Source organism: Lygodium microphyllum, chromosome 26 (assembly GCF_053477565.2).
Source record: "Lygodium microphyllum isolate KBCC chromosome 26, Lygodium_microphyllum_v1.1.10, whole genome shotgun sequence".
Taxonomy (NCBI): Eukaryota; Viridiplantae; Streptophyta; class Polypodiopsida; order Schizaeales; family Lygodiaceae; genus Lygodium; species Lygodium microphyllum.
The window spans coordinates 79001507-79023561 of NC_141160.1; the positions used below are offsets into that span (position 1 = coordinate 79001507).

Sequence of the window (22055 nt, forward strand, 5' to 3'; positions counted from 1 at the left end):
ACACTTATGGCCAAATGGTTGGTCTAGAAAATACATGTTCTCGTGACATAGTGCGACCATCAAGAGGAGCATCCAAACGACTTTCTGTTATAGTCTGCAAGTGCCATCTAGGCATTTGTCTAACCTCCTGATTATGTACATGCTTTTGATGAACCTCAATTTTAGCATCTTGTTGAATATTTAATTTAGCCATAGGTTGAATTTCTATATTGCTTAATGGAGCAGTTGGTCGAACATTTTGTTCATTTATTGAAACTCTAGCTGTATCTCCAAAAGAAATAGACAATAGTCCTTCAAACACATCATTTGCAGCCTAATATGTGTCAAAACTGACAAGAGACAATTCTAAAATTTCATAAAAAATCACATTCCTATTGACAAAGCCTTTCTCGGAAACAAGATAATATAGTCTGTTCCCTTTGCTCTCATTGCTGTACCTTACAAAAATGCATTTGATAACCTTGTTGTCCAACTTCTTTCTCAATATTTTGGAAATATGAGCATATGCAAGACATCCAAAAGTACAAAAGTGGCCAACTGAAGGTTTCCAGTTGTTCCAAGACTCAAAAGGTGTGACATTTTTCAATGCCTTGGTAGGGCACCTATTTAAAATGTGACAAGCACACATAATTGCTTCCATTCAAAAGCCATGTGGCAGATTCTTAGTTTTCAGCATATCTAGCCATCTCCATGAGTGACCGATTCTTTCTTTCTGCAAACCCATTCTGTTGTGGAGTATATGCAGTAGTATACTGATGGGCAATGCCTTTGGGATTTAAAAAATTATTCAGCAAAGAAGACATGTATTTTCCCCTTGGTCCAAACGGAGAGTCCTAATCCTATAGCTAGATTGATTTTCACCAATGAGTAGACCTAACAAAAGCAAGTACAGTTATCAATGAAGGTGACAAAATAATATCATCCACCCAATGACTTTGTTTGCATAGATCTACATACATTTGAATGTGTAATCTGTAATGTGGCCGTTGCTGTAAAAGCAACATCATGAGGAAAAGAGAATTGATGCATTTTTTAAAAATGTATCCCTCACAAATATGCTCAAGAGGTCTCTCCAAGGGAGGTAAGCCAGTTAACATGTGAATGCACTGCATGTGAGTATGCCATAACTCTACTTGTGACATAGCATGAGTAATAGTAGATGCCAAATAGATTGATTGATCAATCGAAAAATCATCTAACTCATTGAGTCCATGACATAATGTGTTAGTCAATACCAAAGTTAAGAATTCCTTATGCTTGACCATGCATTTGTCATCATCAAATGTGACTTGCATACCATGCTTTGCTAAAGAAGAAACAGACAACAAATTCTTCTTTATCTCTAGCACATATAATGCATCTTGCAAATGGAGAGTTGAACCATCAATGGCTTTCAAGACAATCTCCCCAACACCTCTAATAGGGCAAGATGCATTGTTGGTACATTCCATAGATTTGCCAACAAGAGTTGTAATAAGAGGTAAACAAATCCATGGAGGATGTAATGTGCTTAGAAGCACCATTGTCAAAGAATCAAGTGCTAGCATCCTTCGTAGAGCTGAATGCTCTATCAGCCCGAGAAGAATCATAGTTGCAAGTGTGAAAATAGTAGTCACAGTCAACAACAAAAGATACAGACTTTGTAGTAGTAGAAGGTGTATCGGAAACAGATATCCTTGATTTCTTCTTCTCCTTGGCAATGCGCTTCTTACATTCTGTGGTGTAGTGACTTGGCTTCTTATAATAATGGCACTTGCTCTTCTTGGCTTGTGTGTCCCCCTGCTTCTTGTTGCTATGTGAAATACTTGAACTTTAAGAACTCTGTAGAGCATTTCTAGACTGTTTGCCCTTGTCCTTCTATCTCGACATAAAAGCCCGTTCAGAGGCTACAACATCCACTCCACAGTTCTTTCTTGTTTGCTCTTCTTCTAGGAGCAAACTGACCAATTGAAGAAAGGTGAGTGGTTGCGGAGAAACTCTCATGGTGAGATTCTAGGCCATGTAAAAGGCCAAATAAGAGGGTGACAAGGAATTCAAAGTAGTAGAGATCATATGTGCATCAGAATAATACTCATCTACATTTATTAACTGCTCATGCAAGTCTTCAATTTTGTTAAGATGATCTTGCACGGTATTACCTTTATCCATCTTCACATTCTCAAGCTCTTTTTTTAAGAAAGAGATGTGTGTCTCATTTTTTTCAGCAAACATCTACTCAAGTGTGAGCCATGCTACTCGTGAAGAAGTAGTAGACCGTATATGCAGGATTAGGGACCGCTGAATTGCCAATGCAATTAGTGATAATGCAATGAGTGACAATGCTTGGGCATCCCGAGTGTCCCAAACCTTTTGTGCAGTTATTCTTTGGGGAAGTGACCGAGTTGGAGTTGGCCTTTGATTTCGTTCTCCTTGGGGAGGAGTTGTAGGAGCTTAACTCTAGGATAGACTTCTTCACCACTAATATACTCCTAAAGATTTTTAGCAATGAGCACATTCTTTATCATGAAGGACCATAGAGAATAGTTATTGCCATCCAATCTATTTTCTTTAGATACATATGTGAATACATCACTTTGTCCTTGATTGGCCATGATAAATGTCACTTTCAAAAAGCACGAGAGCAAGAACCAAAGCTGGAATAACCTAGAAATCTGTAAATTTCCAAAAATTACAGCATACACCAAGCTGTAGTTAGCATAATTGTGTAACACTTGATCACAACTGTCCAATGTGCATGCTGTCCAATGCACAAACAATGCTCAACAGCACAAAAAATGCAAAAGCCCCAAAATTTAGCTGTCCAAAATGCACAATTTCATTCTATTTCAGACTAACTCTTTAGTAAATGTGCCAATGTCTGGTAAACATCCAAAAGCCCCAAAATTTTTGACCTAGATCTCAAGAATTTCTGCTGTGTGTGCGCCCAAAAGCACATCCAGGAGCAAAAATGCACTCCTCGGGCAAAAGCCCCTTGCTGTAGTTCGGATTTTTGAATAAAAAATAATTAAATGTACCTTTTACCTTCAATGTGAGCTGAGGTTGTGGTGGGAGAATGCTGGTGGCTTGGTGGAGCTGTGCAGAGCTCAGAAGGTGGTTGAGGTGGTGGTGGGCCTGTTGTTAGTTGGCGGAGCAGGGGACTAGGCAGCCCTGGTGGTGTAGGCAGCGCTGTGACAGGCTGGTGGGGCAATGCCAGGGTGCCGACGCCAGCGCTGGCTGCACTTGCGGCCTAGGGACCAAGGGGCAGTGGTCTGAGTAGTGGGCTGGCAGTGCCACAGGACCAGGTAGTGCGGCTGCAATAGATGGCGTAGCGGATGAGCTGGAGCAGGGGCAACAGCACTGGTGGTGCTGAAAAGGCAAAGGGCAGCAGCGCTGGAGGCGCTCTGCTGCTGCTGGCAGACTTGGCGAGCTTGCAGGGTGGTGACTGCAGTTGGGGGCAGCTGAGTTGCAACTGGACACATGTAGAGCTGACGAGTGGGGCTGAGAGAGCCTGAGCTCTAATACCAAATGTGAGATGGGAGATGGCAGCTCTCAGCTGAAAGTACACAGTAGATGTTAGAGAGAGTGAGAGTGAAGACACAGCTCTACACGATGCAATTCCAAAGTGTGTAAGTGAAAGTACAAAGTACAACCCTTAGACCCTAGGATTGTCAAGGTGCGTTCACACCTGAAAGGTGTAAACTACGGTAAGTGACTGAACTGTGTAACATGAACACACGAAATAGAAAATAATGTGACTGGGGCTAAAAACCTCTCGTATGGAGAGTAAAAAGTGCTCAAGTGTCCTACTATAGATCACCAACACTCCTTTGTGAGTGTAGGAGTCAAACCCAACAAGCTTCTTCAGTTCAGTGACTTATTTTAATAAAGATGGGTGTAAAGCTTTAAACAGTGATAGTTCAGTCAGTTAGCTGCTTTGATCATTTGTATTCTTGGTAAGTCATTTGGCAGATATATTAAGAGGAGTTTCTTATTCCCAGCATCACATACTTCTTTAAGGTTGCTGACTCTGTGCTCATGTCTGGGATGAGATGTGATGCCACCTGATTTAATGTTCCAGATTTGGGATGAGACTTGTAGTTGGCCAATCCTCATTAAATGTGGCATATGTTCAGCATACATGCTGGTATTTTAATTGAATGTTGTAATGTAAACATTGTCTGTTTTATTGCTTCTTGTAAGTAAAGCTATATGATGTTCTAAGAGAAGTTAGAAAACAAGTGTTCTAAGTATACCAGATGCACCCAGTATTGATACATCATATTGAGGGTGCCAGAGGGAACCTTTATTTTAGGAAGAATGACTATTTACCTAGGTAGCTTGCCAAATGGACATGATTTCCTGAATCTATTTTGCAAATATTTTGATATAGGTTTATGTACCTTATGTTGCTAGAAAGGAAATTGTGAATAAACTATTTTAATTGCACCAAATGCACCTAATACTAGATTTATCAGAATGAGGGTGCAGAGGGACCTTTATTTTATCACTGACTGTTTAGCTACTTGGCTTTTCTAATACATGGTTTCCCTCTCTGTTGGAAGGTTCGTATTTTTGAAGGCAAAGAACCCTCTCAATTCCTTTCACTTTTCAACTGTCTTCTAATTATCAAGGTAATGTGTTGTGGAATGTGCTTTTAGAGTCCGTCCCTTGATGAAGAAATTCTAACATCCATGATTCTATAGGGTAATGAGAACGATACTGGAACGAAATTGTTTGAAGTGCAACAGTCTGGTCCGCACACCTGGCAGGCCATCCAAGTTTCCTTGGTAATTAAGAATTTTATAAACTTTTTGAATATGCAAGGAGTGCATGCTGCGTACTCAATCAGTGTGTATGAAAGGAGCATTCAGTCTTTTGTTTCTTCCGAAGTCTTGGTTGCAGAAGCTATCAGCTATTTGACTTGAAAGCAAACTATATCACTACAAACCAATCAGTCTCTTGTTTTTTCTGAAGTTTAGGTTGCAGAAGCTATCAGCTCTTTGGCTTGAAAGCAAGCTATAGGATTCAAACAAAGTTGATCCTATTTTACGGATAATGACGTGCGCTTGCTTTGATTTTGCAGGATGCAATATCTTTGAATTCATCAGGCTGCTTTTTCTTGAAATTGGAAGATATGTTTCTAACATGGTATGGGAAGTTCAGTACTGTGCAGGAGCAAGAAGCAAGTGAAGCACTACTACAGTTTTTTGAGGTAGTAGTCACCCTAAGCTTAAAAAATATTGGGTTATGGGGTTTTTCTGATAAATGTCCATGTTGTAACAAGTGGTCATGTGATTCTGTAGCTTCGTAATGCAATCAGCATTTCACACATTTTATTATTACCATTGCCCTAAGGCAATGCTTAATGGATGGTGACAGTGGGGAATGGTGCCATTATTTTCTAATCAGACCATGTTAACTGAGGATTGAGGCCACTTCCATGTTGCCATGTGGCTCTGGAGTCTTCTTTTGGGTGGTAAAAAATTGATGCTATTTAATGTGCTAGCATCTAATTGTGAAAAGCAAAGTCAGAAAGCTTATGTATAAAGTAGTAACAGTGTCAGGGAACTCTAGCTCAAAGGGTCGTGCACATTCAGAAAAGGTTTTATGTTAGAGGGTGTGTTTTTGCAGTTGCCATGGAAACCTGGAGGAGCTGGACCTGCCATTTCCTTGTTGTGCACTCATAATCTGCTAGTTATCACTAGCTGCCGCTGCATGTCTTGTTCTTGTCTTCTTATCATCGTCTGCCTGCATTGCACAACCTCTTTCTCGTTCTTGTTGTTTTAGCGCCGACCCTTATCTCTATTGCAAGGAGGAGTTGCTGACTGTGCCAGACTTCCAGTGACTGTCCAATGCCAGGAAATGGAAGCTCTTTCATGACACAACAATATCCTCCATTAGAACTGAAGGCTTGTTGCAAGAGGTTAGTATCTAGTTCCCGTGTGCATCTTATGTGAAAACATCACCCCATCCTGGTAGCATCAGATTCATTTTATCTCAGAGCATTTGAGAGCTTCAAATCCTTTCGATGTTCCATTCCTGAGATGTGAGTATTTGGGTTTCAAGCCCTCTTTTTCAGTCTCTTTAGATGGAAGCTCCTAGTGCGAATGGCCTTGCCAATTGGCATGTGGTGACATTCAAATTGTAAAATTGTCATTCAGCTGCATCACAGAAAATCCTGCACAAACTGTGGAACAGTTTTTGATGAAGTGCTGAAGCTCATGGGAAAATCGAATGGAGATTTTCTGTGTAGTGGGAGTTGGTGTAGGGGCATGGGTTAGAGTCTTTGTGGCAATGCATCAAGAGGCCTGCAGACATCATAGAGATGAGTTTCAAGTTTGTATCTGGTGAAGACCAGGTAAATTAGTTGATAAGACATCTATAGAGCATCTGTTTGAGATTATTAATGGGAGAAAGGACGTGCTTAAGTGTCTTGTTTGCAAGTGACTGTTCTTGCAACGTGTGGATGGCAGAAACAGGTCTGTGGTAAAAATATTAAGGGCTGTACAGTGTAAAGATAACTTTAGCAATACATGTTTTAGCAAACACATGTATCATAATCAACATATCATCTAACAAACTCACAAAGGGACCTAGAATGCTCCTGCATGTGATCCATGACACATATTGGCCCCAAAAATGGATGTCCTTTATAATATTTCTTTCTTTTTTCCAAGAGTGCTACACAGTTTGGAATGACCAGCAAAAGATTAGACTTTATAATGTGGATTGTTGATGGCAAGTCCTCAATCCATCAAGCAATCCTCCCTGTTAACTCTAATCCTTGTTTTAACAAACCAGCTCTCAATCAACCAATGAATCCACAGTGTCAGCTCTTAAAAATGTCTAGCTTTGCCCATCAGCACTTTCTCTAAGTTGCTTTCACCACCTGTTTCAAGTGTGACAAACATGTGCATGCATCAAAATCCTTGCTATCAGCCTCAATGGTGATTTCACGTGTGAATAACACGGCATGCATTGCCTTCCACTGTTGTACCACACATGCAATGCCAACTACAGAAAAATCCAGCCCATATCTTCCCGGATCAGCTGTAAATATACATTCAAATCTCTGAATGGATGTCCAAGAGACATTGCATCCGTGCCCATAAGCTGCTATACATCCAAATGTAATAATCAACGTAGATGGAATCTGCCCTGATCAGAAAGGCCTCATTTCTGCACTGATCAGGAAGTTGTAGATTAGTGGAACATCGCTTTGACATCCACAATAGCACTCGTGCTGCTCAGCCACGCATGGTGCTTTCCAGCCAATTCTATTGCACCTTGCATTGTAAGACTTACCGAGACTTACCTAAGGCATTATCAGCTATACCTTGAAACACTAAACCCCTGCTATTGTACCTTGAAAGTGCTGAAGGTTGCGGGATAGTAGGTTGTCTGAACTGTGCATGCTGAATATGGTTGCCATGACCATGGAAATCAAAAAGTGGATTGTTGTCATGGGGCTCAATATGCATTTGGTATACTCACAGTCTGCCCGTAGAAACATGTTGTGCATTATTCCTCGGTGGACAAACATGCTGCTAAACTAGAAGGCCTTGTTCACTCGATGTTATTGGTCTAGGTGCATGCAATGCCTTCGATTGAGAATGAAACCTCCCCCTAGGATCCAACTTGCATATAAGACACGACACAAGCCATATCCACAAATGAAAGGCATTGGACATCAAACTCACCTCCCAGCCATAGAGCTAAATGGGCTCACCGCTGAGCTTGGGAGCTAGCACACTCTAGCTCGGGTGATGACCACATCCCTAGGGGTGGTGTTCTATACCACCAACCCACACTATCCTGGTGTACGGATGTGTTGGCCAATGGGCCAAGGGTCCAAGAGTGGCGATCACACGATGATGTGCACAATAGGGCCTTGAGTCCTATAAATAGGACTCGGCTGCCCTAACCCACCCGGACTGCTCTTAGTACATTTGTACTAAAGTCGCTTCATGACCATTGTGACCAATGCTAGTAGTGCCCATTTGGATGTCCAAGGATGTAACAAAGAAGATTGCCCATGAGCCTCACAAACATTTAGAAAGCAAAAAAAATTTTCCCCTTGTAATATTGGGAACTGGTTGCATGAAATCAGCAAACTGAGGTTGTTGAATCAGCTATTGTGATGTCATGATTGCGTCTGCCAATTGTCCCCTGAAGTTTGCTTCTTGAACATCTTGTACTGGAGGGGTTGCATGTGATTGAGTTGCATGCTCACCAAACACATTTGTTGCTTGCTGTCTTGAAGCATTTCAAGCATTGGATGACTTAGACAATGCATTGAGTGCTTTTAAAGAGGGGATTCTTATTCCTCAGTGTTGTTACCATTATTGAGTGATATGTTCTACTATTTTCCCTTGCTGTACATTACCTTCAACACACAAAAACCTTACTGTAATCAAACTGCAGCAAGCTGAAAAGTGTGTGTTCGCTCTTTGGGATGACTACAAGCTCACCTCATTAAGGAAAATGGTGATGTCTTGCCAATGAAACCATGGAATTGGCCCTTGGGCTCCCAATAGGTACTAAACTACAATAAAGCAAGCACTTAATTCAGCAAAATTGTAAATTCAAAAACTGTAAAACATACTCAATTGGAGCTAGAATGCTCATGGGCTACATGAGACACTTGTTGGCCCCAAGCTTGGTGCCCCTTGAAGAATGAGACTAAGGTGGTTTGTATACAAAGTGAGCCACGATATGTGAAAATCAAGAAGATAACATTGCATTACTAGTGCCTCTTTAAAAATGCAAATGCATACATGTAGTACATTGTATTTACACACTTGGATTGACTACTCATAATTCTTGTCCTTCCTTTTATGCATTCTCATCCTTCGATACTCTTAGTCATAGTTCACGTGGCCTTTCTATTTCTTTAAGGCACCACATACACATACATCAATAAGTTTTTCAACACCCCTTATAGTACTTTTTTATGATTATATTGGAAATCTTTGAATCAAGTACATACTATTGGACTTCTTGCTTCTTTTGTGACATAAATGATTACTAAGACTTTGCTACATCCATTGGTGGACTCCCACCAACAACACACTATCCAAAAGTCCCCCTTTAGAGTCCAGCTTTCTAAACCATAGAAAACATATCAAGCAAATAGGCTCAAATTCATAGAGCATTCTTCATGTAAATTTGTTGTGTGTGATTCCCATGCATGTCCACATTGTTCATTGCATAAATAGAGGGATTCGTCACCGATGAATTGTGAAAAATACACGATGAGCAAAAAAAAGTGTCCCAAAAGTGGATGAGGCTCAAGGTTTTAGAAAAGAGAAAATCTCAGCTTGAGGTGCTGTCTAAACCTGTTTTTGATGAGATTTATGGGAAAAACAGCAATTGTACCTGAGAATGAAGATTTATAGCCACTCAATGGAGTCTCGTGTCAGAAGATGACGTACCAACGAGACAGTAGGGTTTGCGGGGAGGAACACGGTGTGAACTCGGCAAACATGGAGAAGAGAAGAGAAGAGAGAAGAAACTCCGATGAATGGGATGATGAAGTTCGAAATCATGGAGTGAATGTGATACAAGGGAACAAGGGTGCCGTAGCACAAGGAAGATGATGAAGATAGCCACGAACCACGAACTGCAATGTCCTCCTGAAGGGGTGTGAGGGTAGTGGAGAGGTTGGAGAGAAGAGGTGACAGATTGAATGAATCAGCCGTAAGGAATGAATGAGAGAGTGGCCTATAAATAGGCAGAGTTAGTCTAGGATGGTGCCCCTTTTTGGGGCTGCAAACCCTAAACGCAATACGCAGAAATGCAAAAACGCAAACTGTGGGTGAAGGGTTTCTCAACATCCCAAGAGTGGAGAAGAAGATTGGTTGTTGTCTCAACTCCAATTCATATTGCCATTGTGCATTCTCCAGGCTGCAAGTTAGACAATTTGCAATCAAACTAAATGAAAAATTGTCGACCTGGGTGTGGGCCAACGCACGCATGTGCCCACCTGTGCGTGGTGCGCGCGCACACACACACACACACACACACACAGAGTTATGTTAACGTCTACCAATTTAAGGCCAAATCGACTTATGAGACCAAAATGTTACATATGAAAATTCAAGGAGATTTCCCAGGTCCCAAAATAGCTGACATCTAATGCTATGACTATCTAGGAAAATAAACAGTGAACAATACATAGCTGATGAATACAAAATGATGTCTAAGTGAAATACAATGTGGAATTGCTCAAGAAGCACTCTCATCTCAGGATATCTCTTACGGGTCTGTCTAGCATAGAAAGGCTCAAGCGGCGGGGTAGGGTCCCCTTGTGATGGTATAGTATCCTCTGTATTTGCAGATGGTGTCTCTTGCGAGGATGTGGACCTATTGGACGTGGGTAGCGGGCTCTGCATCTCTCTGTGGCTATGTCTAAGATGGTCCTCCTTCCAATTTAATAGAATTGTCATGTTGGATATCTTAATCTTATTCCTTTTGCCCTATCCTTGTGCCACATAGCCTGTATACTTGTTCTCTGTATGCCTAGTGTCAATTCCTTTATATTGCTACTGCAATGGTCACCATGCCGACATCTAGAGGCTCTTGAATTAGAACTAATTTTAATTAAAATTAGGTGAAGTTTGATCAAATTATTAAAGGTCTTCTAGATTTCTTATTTTGGTTACATTATTAACCTTCACTAGTTGGCTAGGAAATATTTCCTTCAATGTTGGGTCGGGGATGTTGCCCCTGAACATCGGCCAAGTTTGGTCCTAGTGGGATCCCCTAGCTAGGGGCTGCAAAGGCAGCCCTTCGGACCCAAAGTAGGGGTCGTTGGTAACTTCCATGCCTCCACAATTGAATGAAGTGTGCACTATGTTGCTACCAACTTAACTGCTCCCTCTAGCCCATAGGTTAGACCCACATAAGTCACCTTTTTACATTCCAGGCTCGTACATGGCTTCTCCTCACAATGGGAGCCTTACAACTTTGAACACCATGAATCCTTGGTGGCACCTTACAAGGGTGGGGCATTCAACATAGCTAACACAATATGGTGGAGGACTAACTTCTTCCCTTCTTTCACAAACTTTGATAGCATGACATGATTGCACACACATGCGAGTTAATTTGTTATTGCTAAAACAAAGGTTTCACTATTATCAAAACTTATGAAGGCCCCTAGAAGCCTCATGTGCAAGCCATCACTAAGGCGAGTATGCTTCAATGAATGGTGAAAGAATAGCTTGATACTTTGGGTCTCTTGTGTGGTAACTTTGAGGGTTTGTCTACTATATAAGCTGCTATATAAGCTTTCAAGGTGCCCACCTTCCTACTTTGTGGGAGAAGGGGGTTGAATGCTTGTTTTTGAGACACTTGAGCTTTTAAGCCTTAATCTTTTGAATTAGACCAATCTCAGTAAGGTAAGCTATCTGGCTTATGTTAGATGACATACACTAAAGAATTGTAATTATCATAGTCACAAGTGATAGGTGATGGTGATAGTGATGAGGATGAGGATGTGATGGGGGATGGCCAAAAGCAAGGGATGGGGATGGGGACGACATTAAAAATTTACATATGATATTCACATACAAATGCTTTAGAAAACAAAATTACCTGTGATTGTGAATAATTGTGTCATCAAAAACTTGGGGATAGCCAAAAGCAAGGGATGGGGATGGGGATGGCATTAAAAATATGCATTTGATACTCAAAACAAAATCAGTCTGAGATTGTGAATCCTTGTCATCAAAACCTGTGTATATGTATGTGTGTCTGTTGATGACTCTATTCACACTGTCCTGTGACAAATGTGTGTGTGCATTCGTGTTTAATGTGGGCTGTTTGAAGTCAAATTTTCTGGTTATGGGCTGTTTAATCAAAATTTCAGGTTGAGTTTGTGTGCATGTATATGGGGAGGCAACAAAATGGTACATTAAAATTGCCCAAAAAATCAAGAAAAATACTTATTTGGAAAAAAACATCCCGAGTTTGCCCCAAACAAGGGGACATGACAGGGTGATGGCTGTGAGGGACAGGATAGGGGATGTGCCACCATTTTGGGATGCATCCCACGATCCACCTGTTTTTTGGCATAAAGATACCGTTCCTGTGTCCCAAAGCACCATCCCACTTGTTACTTGTGACTATGATAAGTTTAGCTACCCTAAGGATGCTTTGGCTTCTTTTTTCTGCAAAGTTGTTGTTTGATGAATTTGTGTCCCTCAATACAATCCAAAGAATGTAGTCCTTTTAGATTTTCTTTGAAGGAATCTGCTTCTTGTTGGCAAAGGCAATGAAGAGCAATAGAGTTCGGGGAGTTTGACAGTAGGTAGTCTTCGTAGTTAGCAGGCCAGGAACACTGTAATGTGCTGATCATTTTGTTGAACCAGTAGGTGGTGGGTCTATTGCAGCTTTGGAGCGCACTGCTAATAACAGCGATGGATAGCATTTTAGTGTGAGCAGATCTGGTCAATTGCCATTGGCACGGGTCACACGCAGGCCGTGGAAGCAACAAATTTTCTTTCATCGCTTCTTAGTGTTGTCAACAACGGTGAAAACAGTCTTAATGGCTGTAGCTCTGGCTACTAAATTGTCTGATAAACAATTTAAGAGAGCAGATTGACAAGGAAATATGTAGCTAACCCTCCTAAAGAGAAATAACAATTGGTAGGATGAAGAAGGGAGACATGAAAGCACAAACATCTAATCCTATCAAGGGTTTATCTGATTAAGGATGATTGACTAAGGACTCTCCCTAGCCTAGCATGAGCTCACCATGGCTAATCTATGGTGGGTGGAAAGCCATAGATATGAGCAAAGCAAGATAAGATTGTATTGCTTGGTGTCTCTTTATATATGCAAATGGTTACAACTAATACATGGGATGTGGCCATTCTTTGGTGCCAACTCATCCATCCACTTTTCTATCCTTATCCTTCCACTTTTTGAAGCCTAGCTCCCATACATCAAATACGTTAACACCCTTGAACTGGAGTCTGGGAGAAGGGGGGGGGGGAGTTAGGCGGGAAATGTGAGATAAGGGAAGAAAGACCTTTCCCTGGGTCTTTGTGTGGAAGTGAAGAGTTGAAGTAAAAAAGAGCTTCTGGCCAGCGTATTCTTGGGTGGATCAAATAGAAAAATATCTCCAAGAGGGCCAATAGATTTATAATCTTTTCAAATCAGGATGGAGTTATGAATTTGCTAATCTAGGTTAAAAAGCAGTTTTAATCTAATGACTGATCTATGTAGGCTGTTGTTTCTGCAAAGTGTCTACCTGCACCCATGTATGCACTCCTTTAGCTTGTGACATGCTTTCGAATGCTTTACTCGTCCTTCATCCTCAAATAAACTACATTTATCTTTTCCTGGAAAAGCCATGCTTGTACTCTTGGTCATTGATGCAGATGTGAACAAGTTTCAATGGTCGTTTTGAAATCTCAAGCAAGCTGCTCGTTTCAAAGTTTTCTTAGAACATTTGGCTATTTCATTTGTTGGGATTCTTAAAGTTGAGGACTCAATGGAGATCCAGAATATGTGTAATTTGTGCTTCTAAATAGTCCACTACATTAAAGGATGAAATCCTACCTGTTTTGTGTTCTCAGCTACGCTACTGTTCATGAAAGTATGCATTTGAGTGAGCAAAAAGGGCAGACACTGGCTTGACAGAAAGGGAAAGAAATTTGCATGAGTAGTGACATCAGCTATTATAGATAAGTCAAAAGAATGGGTAAATTGATGTATTTGTTACTCATGGGCGTTTGTTTTTGTCAGCCGGGGGCATCATCAACAGCTTTAAAAGAGGGATCTGAACCAGAACACTTCTGGGCTGCATTAGGTGGTAGAAAAGTACACCCCAGTCATCGTGAACCAAAAGGAGATAGCAAAGATCCTCATTTGTTTTCAACTACTTTGGAGAAAGGTAGTTCTCACATTTCTGATTCAATGAGGGATCTCATTTGTATTGTTTGGGATTTGGATTGCTTGAACTTTTCCTTCCTTATGAAGAGAGGACCTACTTTTCTGACTGACTGCTATTTCATGTGATCCAAATGATCTTGTTGGGGTACCCACGTGCAATATACAGGTCAACTGAAGGTACTAATGCTGCACTAGTTTGTGAGCATTCGACTGTAGTCTTCAAATGTTCCAATGTTGCATGCTGATCCTTTTTCTATGTTTTTTGGTACAGACAAAGGAAGTGTTCAACTTTACACAAGAAGATCTGTTAAATGATGAAATCATGATATTAGGTTGTGGCAGCGATGTTTTTGTCTGGGTTGGTCAAGCTGTTGATCCCAAGCTCAAGTTAAGAGCAACAGATATTGGAGAGGTCTCTTGCTAGTTTGGACTTTGTTGAAGTTGTTTACAAAAAATTCTAATGTTGCTCTTTACGATGGTTTTTATCAAGCTTTGTTTTGTCACTACCAGAAATATATAGAATATGCTGCTAAATATGAAGGTCTTTCCATGGAAGCTCCATTATACAAAATAATGGAAGGAGGTGAACCATCTTTTTTCAAGGCATACTTTTCTTGGGATCTGGCACCTGTCATGGTAATGGTTCAGAAAATCTTTTCTATGCCTTTGTCATTACTCTCTCTCAATTCCTTACTGCATTTTGATCTTTCATTTTTGTACTTTACCTTAAAAGGTTATCTTGAGTAAAGCAATTTGCCTATAAAGAACTTGGCATATAAAGCAACTGGTTGATCCTTGCAAAGGGATTTTGATGGCTGACTAAATCTTTGACTCAGCTTGAGTGACTTCATATCATCAAGTAGTTACTGACCAAATCTTTGACTCAGCTTAAGAGACTCCATATCATGAGTTATACACAAGGCAACAGACTTTACAGTAGCAATTACAGGAGCATTCTCAGTGCATGAATTTGCACAATGCTTCTTGTTATTCCAATGGCCAGGGTTAGTTTTCAGGCGTCACTACAAGACACTCTGCCGCAGTTGTCGGCAGATATGCATGTGCCTTGAATATACTGTTTTGATTGTCCTGTCATTGGATGCGTGTGGTCAGAATCTAAAACCCCTTACTTCAGATCCTTCTCCATTTTGTGGCTGCAATACCACTTGTTGAGCACCTTCTTGGCTGGGCAAACCCCAGGCAAAATGCAAACAAGTCAAAGCAAATTCATGTCATGTTTACATGAGGTGCTCAGCCTTTGCACATGTAGGGAAATGTATTGCATTTTTATCATTGCAATGGTGATGTCACTTGGTATTTTTGAACTGAATGACACATGTGACCACAATAGTTGAGATGATCCTTTGTGTGCCAGATTGTATGATACAGGCTTTTGGTTGAGGTGATCCCTATGCGTACCATAATCCAAAAGCCCCTTCCCTGCCGTCACGCACACCTGCTCTCCTGCTCCCGACTGATCCCCTCACAGACACGCCGCTCCAGCAAGCCTCGCTGCTGGACCAGCTGTGGACTGTGGCCGTAGCCGGTGGCCCCCCCCCCCCCCCCAACAAGTTGCTCCCTCCCCTTGCAGCAACTCCCCCCCGGTAGCACAACAGTGTGATAGGTAGGTTCCTAGTAGGGACATGCAATGGAAACCTCTGGTCAGACGCCGACGCATTCTACGAGTGCCCCCCAGTTAAACACCTTGCGCATCATCCTCTTTGAAGAACAACTCTTAGTTGTTCGTGCCACAGAGCTGGAGTTGAAAGAAACAACAATCTTTGGTCAGGTCCTTGGACACTCCCTATCAAGGGCCCAGTTGCAGGATTGGCTCCACTCCACGCTGCGCATTGGCACAACACAGATCGTGGAGGTAGTCCTCATGGGCCGAGGGATCTTCGTGGTTTGACAGCTTCACACGGGTCCAAGACGACGATAGAGAGGGAGACGGCAGGGGGGGTCGCAAACAACTCCTTAGACGCAGCCTCGACAACAGGGACCAGGAGGGCGATCGATGCCCTCTCAGTAGAGCACTTCGTAGCCCCTCCCTGCTCGCCCCACCCGGCAAGCAGTCCTCCACATCCACCACCCGCGCCACAGACTACCTCACCTGAGATCCCACAGTCCCCACAACCAAAACCCCCCCCTTCCCTCTCATGGCCTCCCCCATTGACTGGCCCATAGCCTCCCCCTTCTAGGGCCACTAGCCCCCGCCCCCAACACCCGCCACGTACCTCCGACCATCCCACTATCCCTTGATCCTCTCTTCCCTCACCATCTCCCTTGTCGAGCATCCCCTCTAATCTGCACCCGGTTTAGGTGATCCCTCCCAAACCCACCCCCTCTCCTCCCATAGGAGGTGATGAGCCACATACGCCTACATCCTCCTTGCACCAACAGTTTTTCCCCTTCCACACAGCCACTTCCTCATCTGCCCCTGCTGCCCGTTACACTTTTTCGAGACATGCATAGCTGTTGTCACAGGAGTTCTTTCACAGTGGCCCATGGTCCTACCTGAGAGTTGCGGAGCGCGGAGAGTTTCCACTACCTCTAAAGGTGGGGATCTTCGTGGTTCGTAAGTCAAGGAGGGACAAGTCCATCTACTAGCACCATCGGATGGACCAAACTACACTTTTTTCCTTTAGTCCTCTCACTCAGGGGATTGGACGACGACATAGATAGAGGAGTTGAAGAGTCGGGTGGCGGATCACATCTCCCAGTGGATGGGAGAAGGACTAGCACTGTTTGTACAATAGTGGCCTAGCTGCATGATGGACATTAACTGGTGGGCTGGTGCCGAGGTTCCACACTTGAGCATTATCTTTCGAGCCCCTCCACAATGGAGAGCTCCGAGGGATGTGATCGAGTGGCCCCTGGCACAGACGGCCTGTTTCTACCAGTGTGCAGAGTCACGACTCTCAACATGGTTGATAAATGCATTGATAGTACCACTTGGAGCATCTATCACCCCTATGGTGCAGTTGAGGGCCACCATGGGAGACTGGAGTTCGCTGTCTAGACCTTTGGTAAAGCGTACTTTCATGCCCCATAGTTTTTCCTCCTCATCAGCAAAGCGTACTTGCATGCCGCAAAGCGTACTTGCATGCCCCATAGTTTTTCCTCCTCATCAGCAACCTCTATACCGAACAGATGCCTGTTCGGTCAGTCATAGGTTTTCCCATGAGTTTACACCTTGTATCTTGGAATGTGAATAGTCTCCACTACAGTGGGGCACATGGTTCCAAGAAGTTGATTGTTTGGTAGGAGCTGCAGTCTGCCCTTGCCGGATGGATCGACATCTTACTTCTACAGGAGCACAAGCTCACTCCTACCCAGGTCTAGCGGGTAAAAAAAGTACTCTCGAGCAGCTCGCACACTTATTGGGAGCACGCCATAGGTTCCCACGGCAAGAGTGGAGGCGTATGCACCTCTATTGGCTCGAGTCTCACTACTTGTGTACAAGACCATGGGATGATAGTGGCAGGGAGGGTTCTATGGATCGGATCGGATATTGGGGACTCGTGCCTTGGAGTCCTCAATGTCTATGCCCCTATAGAGGTTAGGGTGCGCAACAGGTTTTGGGTGGAGATCACAGATGGACTCCTAGAGGTGGACTCCTACATCGTTGGAGGAGACTTCAACAACCTAGAGGCTTTGGAGGACCAGTAGGAGGGCAGAGGTAGAAACTACCATAGCATGGCTGGGGAGGAGTAGGAGGCATGGGAGGTCTTTTTATTGGCAGTAGGAGCACGCGATGCCTGGAGAGACCTTGCCTTCCACAAGAGGGAGAGGTCGTTGGACTTCTCTTGGGGATACAGACAGCCAGGTGGAGTCCTGCTGGAGCGGTTGGACAAGTTTTATGTGGGAGAGTGGTGAGGCTCTCGTGGAGGCTAGATTGGGCAGTTGGTGGGCACCACATTGTCTGATCATTGCTTGGTTTTCTTGACACTTAATCCCCCAACATTTGCCCTAGACACACGATCCTGTCGGATTCTTGACTGGATCTATTAGAGAGGAGGTGACGAGACAGATAGAGCAGATTTGGACTAGGGAGTGGGGCAGGAGGGATCGGATTGTAGAGGAGGTTGCAGAGGTCCTAGCCCAATCGAGCAGTATTTGCCAAGAGGTAGCCATACATGCTAGGCAACAGAGCTGGGAGGAGAGAGCACTCTGGCGGGACCTTGCAGCCAGGCAGAGATTATTATAGGAGGCACCACGGGATCCCACTCTCCACGCACAGAAGGTGCGCGCGCGAGTAGCCATTGCTGGCCTAGAGCACAGGCGCTCGGAGTTCTCTTTTCATACCTTAGCAGCCTCTGGGCGCAGAAGGGGGACACGATGTGTAGGGAGTTTTTCCAGGTGTACTAGCCTCGCACCTTAGGAGAGCAGATACTCAGTCTTCGAGATCAGTGTGGGAGGACTCGTTCTAGCCCAGATGAGGTGATGGAGATTGCCACCGACTACTACAGACGCCTTTTTCAGCAGGAGACAGTCTTAGCTAGAGGACATCGATGTAGACAGCAGGTCTGGGATCACATTCCATCCCTCGTCACAAAGGATATGGGACGCTTCCTCCTAGCCCCCTTCACAGAGAAGGAACTAGAGAAGGCTTTCCATACACATGACAGACAGAAATGCTCGGGAGAGGATGGCCTCTCTAAGGCCTTCTTCACTACCTACTAGGAAGTGGTGAAGGACCCCCTACTGATGGCCTTTCAGGAGATTTTCACTTTAGGACAGATGCCAGGGAGTCTTTTGGCAGACCTTATTAGTCTTCTTCCCAAAGGGGGCGACGAGTTGGAGCTTTTCCAATGGAGACCGATCACCTTATTGTCAGTGGCCTATAAGGCACTGGCAAAGATGATTGGTAGGCGACTACGCCCCGTGCTTCCAGACATTATCCATGACACACAGACAAACTTTGTCCAGGATAGAAGTATCCTAGACAATATATTCACCTTCTTTGAGGTGACAAAGTGAGCTCAGTACAGTGGGCAGAGATTGGCCGTACAACTCTTGGATTTCGAGAAAGCTTATGACAGGGTGGGCTGGGATTTCCTAGAGGGCACCATGGTGAGGTTGGTTTTTCCCTAGGCTTGGATTCGCATGGTCTCCGCACTTTAGAGATCGGCCACCAGTAGGGTTCTCACAGGTGGTAGGCAAGGGGAGGAGTTTCAGTTGGAGAGATTGGTCCGGTAGGGCTGCCCCCTGGGCTCGTACCTATTCTTTCTCTTTGCAAAGGCAATGTCTCACTTCCTCAGGTCACGTGTAAGCGGATTACGCGGCCTCCGACTTCCAGTGAGAGGAGATTGAATTGTTAGGCTTAGAGTATGCAGATGATACAACACTCTACATAGAGGACGATGAGTTGATGCCGGAGAGATTGAGGTTGGCTCTTGAGGTGTTTTGTTGTGTGGCAGGAGCGAAAATCAACTTGCGAAAGCCGGTTGGTTTCCTCACAAACCTGGACTCTAGCACGGAGTGGGGCGTCCACCTGGGATTTAGATGGGTGAGTAGAGGGCAGACCGTCCGGCACATACGGTTCCAGGTGGGACTCGACATCACTCTCACCCAACAGTTTCTTCCAGTCCTCGATTCTATTTGGAGGAAGCTGACCTACTGGAGCACGGCTCGCCTCTCACTAGCCAGCCGAGCCTTGGTGGTTAATCGAGTCCTCCTAGTGACAGCATAGTACATCGCCTCGTGTTGGTGCTTCTCCTCATCCTGCGTAGTGCAGCTTTGCTGCCTAGTGCGAAACTTTCTTTGGTCCGGGTCAGATGGCTCCGGGGATTCCAGGGCCAAGGTGGCATGGGGACCATCATACGACATCAGTCAGAGGGAGGCCTTGGGATCATAGACCCAGAGTATTAGAGTATGGCTTTCTTGGGCAAGCTAGTTGTCCACGGCCTCATACCAAGCGGACAGACCTGGAAGGTGCTATTGCAGAAGGGTCTTTAGGATTGTAGACCGAGGCTTGGCGGTGAGTGGAGGCTGTCCTTGAGATGGATCTTCACATCAGCCCAGATCACCTTTCCTACACAACTTGCTCCGCGTGTGGTAGGGCCTCTGTAAGGCTCTAATCCAACGCTCCCTAGGCTGCCAGGAGGAGATAGATCGTCAGCCGGTGATCTGGAACCCCTAGGTAAGAGATGGGGAAGGGGCACAGATTGGCGAGCGCCCCCACATCCAGTGGGCTGGTTGGGAGGCTAGCCCGGCTCGTACCATTAGGACATGGCGGGAGGTGTATAGGATGGTGGACGAGGAGGTGCTGCAGCGAGTATCAGGCTGCCAGAGAGGAGTGGAGTTGAGGAGAAGGAAGATAGACGCAGCAATACCTCAGGAGTGGCTTGCTCCCCCGATACGAGAGCCAATAGAGCCCGGGGAGGTATGGGTTGCTAGGTTTCCACCAGCAGGCATCCCCTACAGGTGGCAGGTAGAGTGTGCGGTGCTCCATGTGGGACCTTCTTCACCATACAGGAGGGGGGGTGTTTGGCTCTTGACAGAGGGTAGCAGGATGAGGGGATAGCTGTCCTTTCATGGAAGAGGATCAGGGTGATTGGCCTTCAGGGAAGATATGGAGGTTGGACCTTTTTCTTCTGGCAGGAGCTTAGGGATTGGCGCCTTTGGATTTGGGAGGGCAGGCCACTTGATGAGCTGGAGTGGGATTTGGGAGAGTGGTTGTGGCCGGCCAGTGCGGTCACCAAGAAGCCACCGAGGTTTTTGGAGTATACCGCCAGGATTGGCAGACACGTACTGATACAGGAGGATATGGTTTGGGCGTCGTCATGTAGCAGGCATTGGGTGGAGCATTGCATCACGGAGCCTTTCCGATGGACCTTCTAGTGCCGCCTATGGGATAGCTGGAGGCCAAGGAGGGTATCATATTTTTTATGGCTGGTGGCACATGGCGGCTTGGCGGTGGGAAGCTGGCTTGCCCAGATGCAAGAGGGAGGTTGTAAGCATTGCACACAACAGCCTTTGGAAACCCCAAAGCACTGCCTTTGGTCGTTTGAGGCGGCGCAACTCGTGTGGAGAGGAGCATGCCGTAGCGTTTGCCATATAGCACCCAGCCTTGGATGTATCTCATGGGGAGCTTTCTATTGGTAGGCAGTCAGCCAGGGCCATCACCTTCTATGCGAGGTCGGGATGGAGGACATGATATTCATTATCGAGACAGGGTCATGCGCAGTGGTCGGTTAGGAGGCTCTACCCATCCGCCAGGTACTAGAGCCCACAGCAGACCGCTTTGAGGTATGGGAGATCATAGGGAGTCTTACTGGTTGGTATATTTGGAAGGTGCGGTGTCAAGAGGCTTTCGGCAGAGAGAGACTTTCAGTACAGGCGATCTTAGCAGAGCGTTGAACCTCCATCATCCACTCCATCTGCGGCCGATGGGATCAGGTGTAGGGCGAGTCCAGGGCTTGTCAGGAGCTCTGATGTCATGTCATGCGCACTTGGGGCGGCCAGGACCTGTTTTTCGTGATGCACGCAGGCAGTCCCAAATGGTGATACACCCCCCTTCCATGGCTTCTTGCCCCCATCCCCCCTAGACCGCCTTGAGAGGCTTGTATACATGATGTATTTGTGACTTTCATCAGCTCCAGCTAGTTTGTTGAGCATGAGCACTCCGTTGTAATCAGTTTTTTTGAGTAATATAATCAGCCACATTTTACTTGCAAAAAATAAAATAAAAATCCTTGTGTTTACCACATTATAACTTTTTAGTTGTATAGTTGATTGATTGATATATACAATTCTTTCACGAATGTTTTTTAAACATGAGCTGTTGTTATGAATGATATTGCACTGATGTTATGGCAATAAAGTTTGAGTGCAACAAATGTTTGTTGATGTTTGCTTTGGGAAGTTCATGTTGGTCTGATGCTGCTGCAAGTTATCTTATCTAACATAAATGAACCTCAATGCTTTGTTGTTGCAGCCACACCTGAATGCATTTCAGAGAAAGGTTGTGCTGTTGAAAGGGCAACCAGCTCAGGTGAGTGATAAGGAGAAAGTGTGCTATTACAAGCTGGGCATGCTCTTTAGCATGAATCTGGGCTTGAATGGTCAGCATTGTGACCCTAAGATGAGGGACAGGCAGACTTGGACATACTGCAGAAGGGACCTGCCCAGCTTGTAAAGGCCCTACGATTCTAGTTTGTTTATAGTGCTGC

At 44.5% G+C, this 22055-nt stretch overlaps 1 protein-coding gene across 1 annotated transcript in view; it reads left to right on the top strand.

Annotated features, from left to right (window-relative positions):
* The window catches only part of LOC148013455 (villin-4-like), a 37983-nt gene that overhangs the window by 14145 nt on the left and 1783 nt on the right, over positions 1–22055 (top strand). Inside the window, exons 13-20 of the mRNA XM_087667479.1 lie at positions 4542–4610; positions 4683–4766; positions 5063–5191; positions 13735–13882; positions 14048–14058; positions 14153–14293; positions 14392–14517; positions 21821–21877. Coding sequence (XP_087523605.1) covers positions 4542–4610; positions 4683–4766; positions 5063–5191; positions 13735–13882; positions 14048–14058; positions 14153–14293; positions 14392–14517; positions 21821–21877 — 765 coding nt within the window. The remainder of the gene's footprint in view (positions 1–4541; positions 4611–4682; positions 4767–5062; positions 5192–13734; positions 13883–14047; positions 14059–14152; positions 14294–14391; positions 14518–21820; positions 21878–22055) is intronic.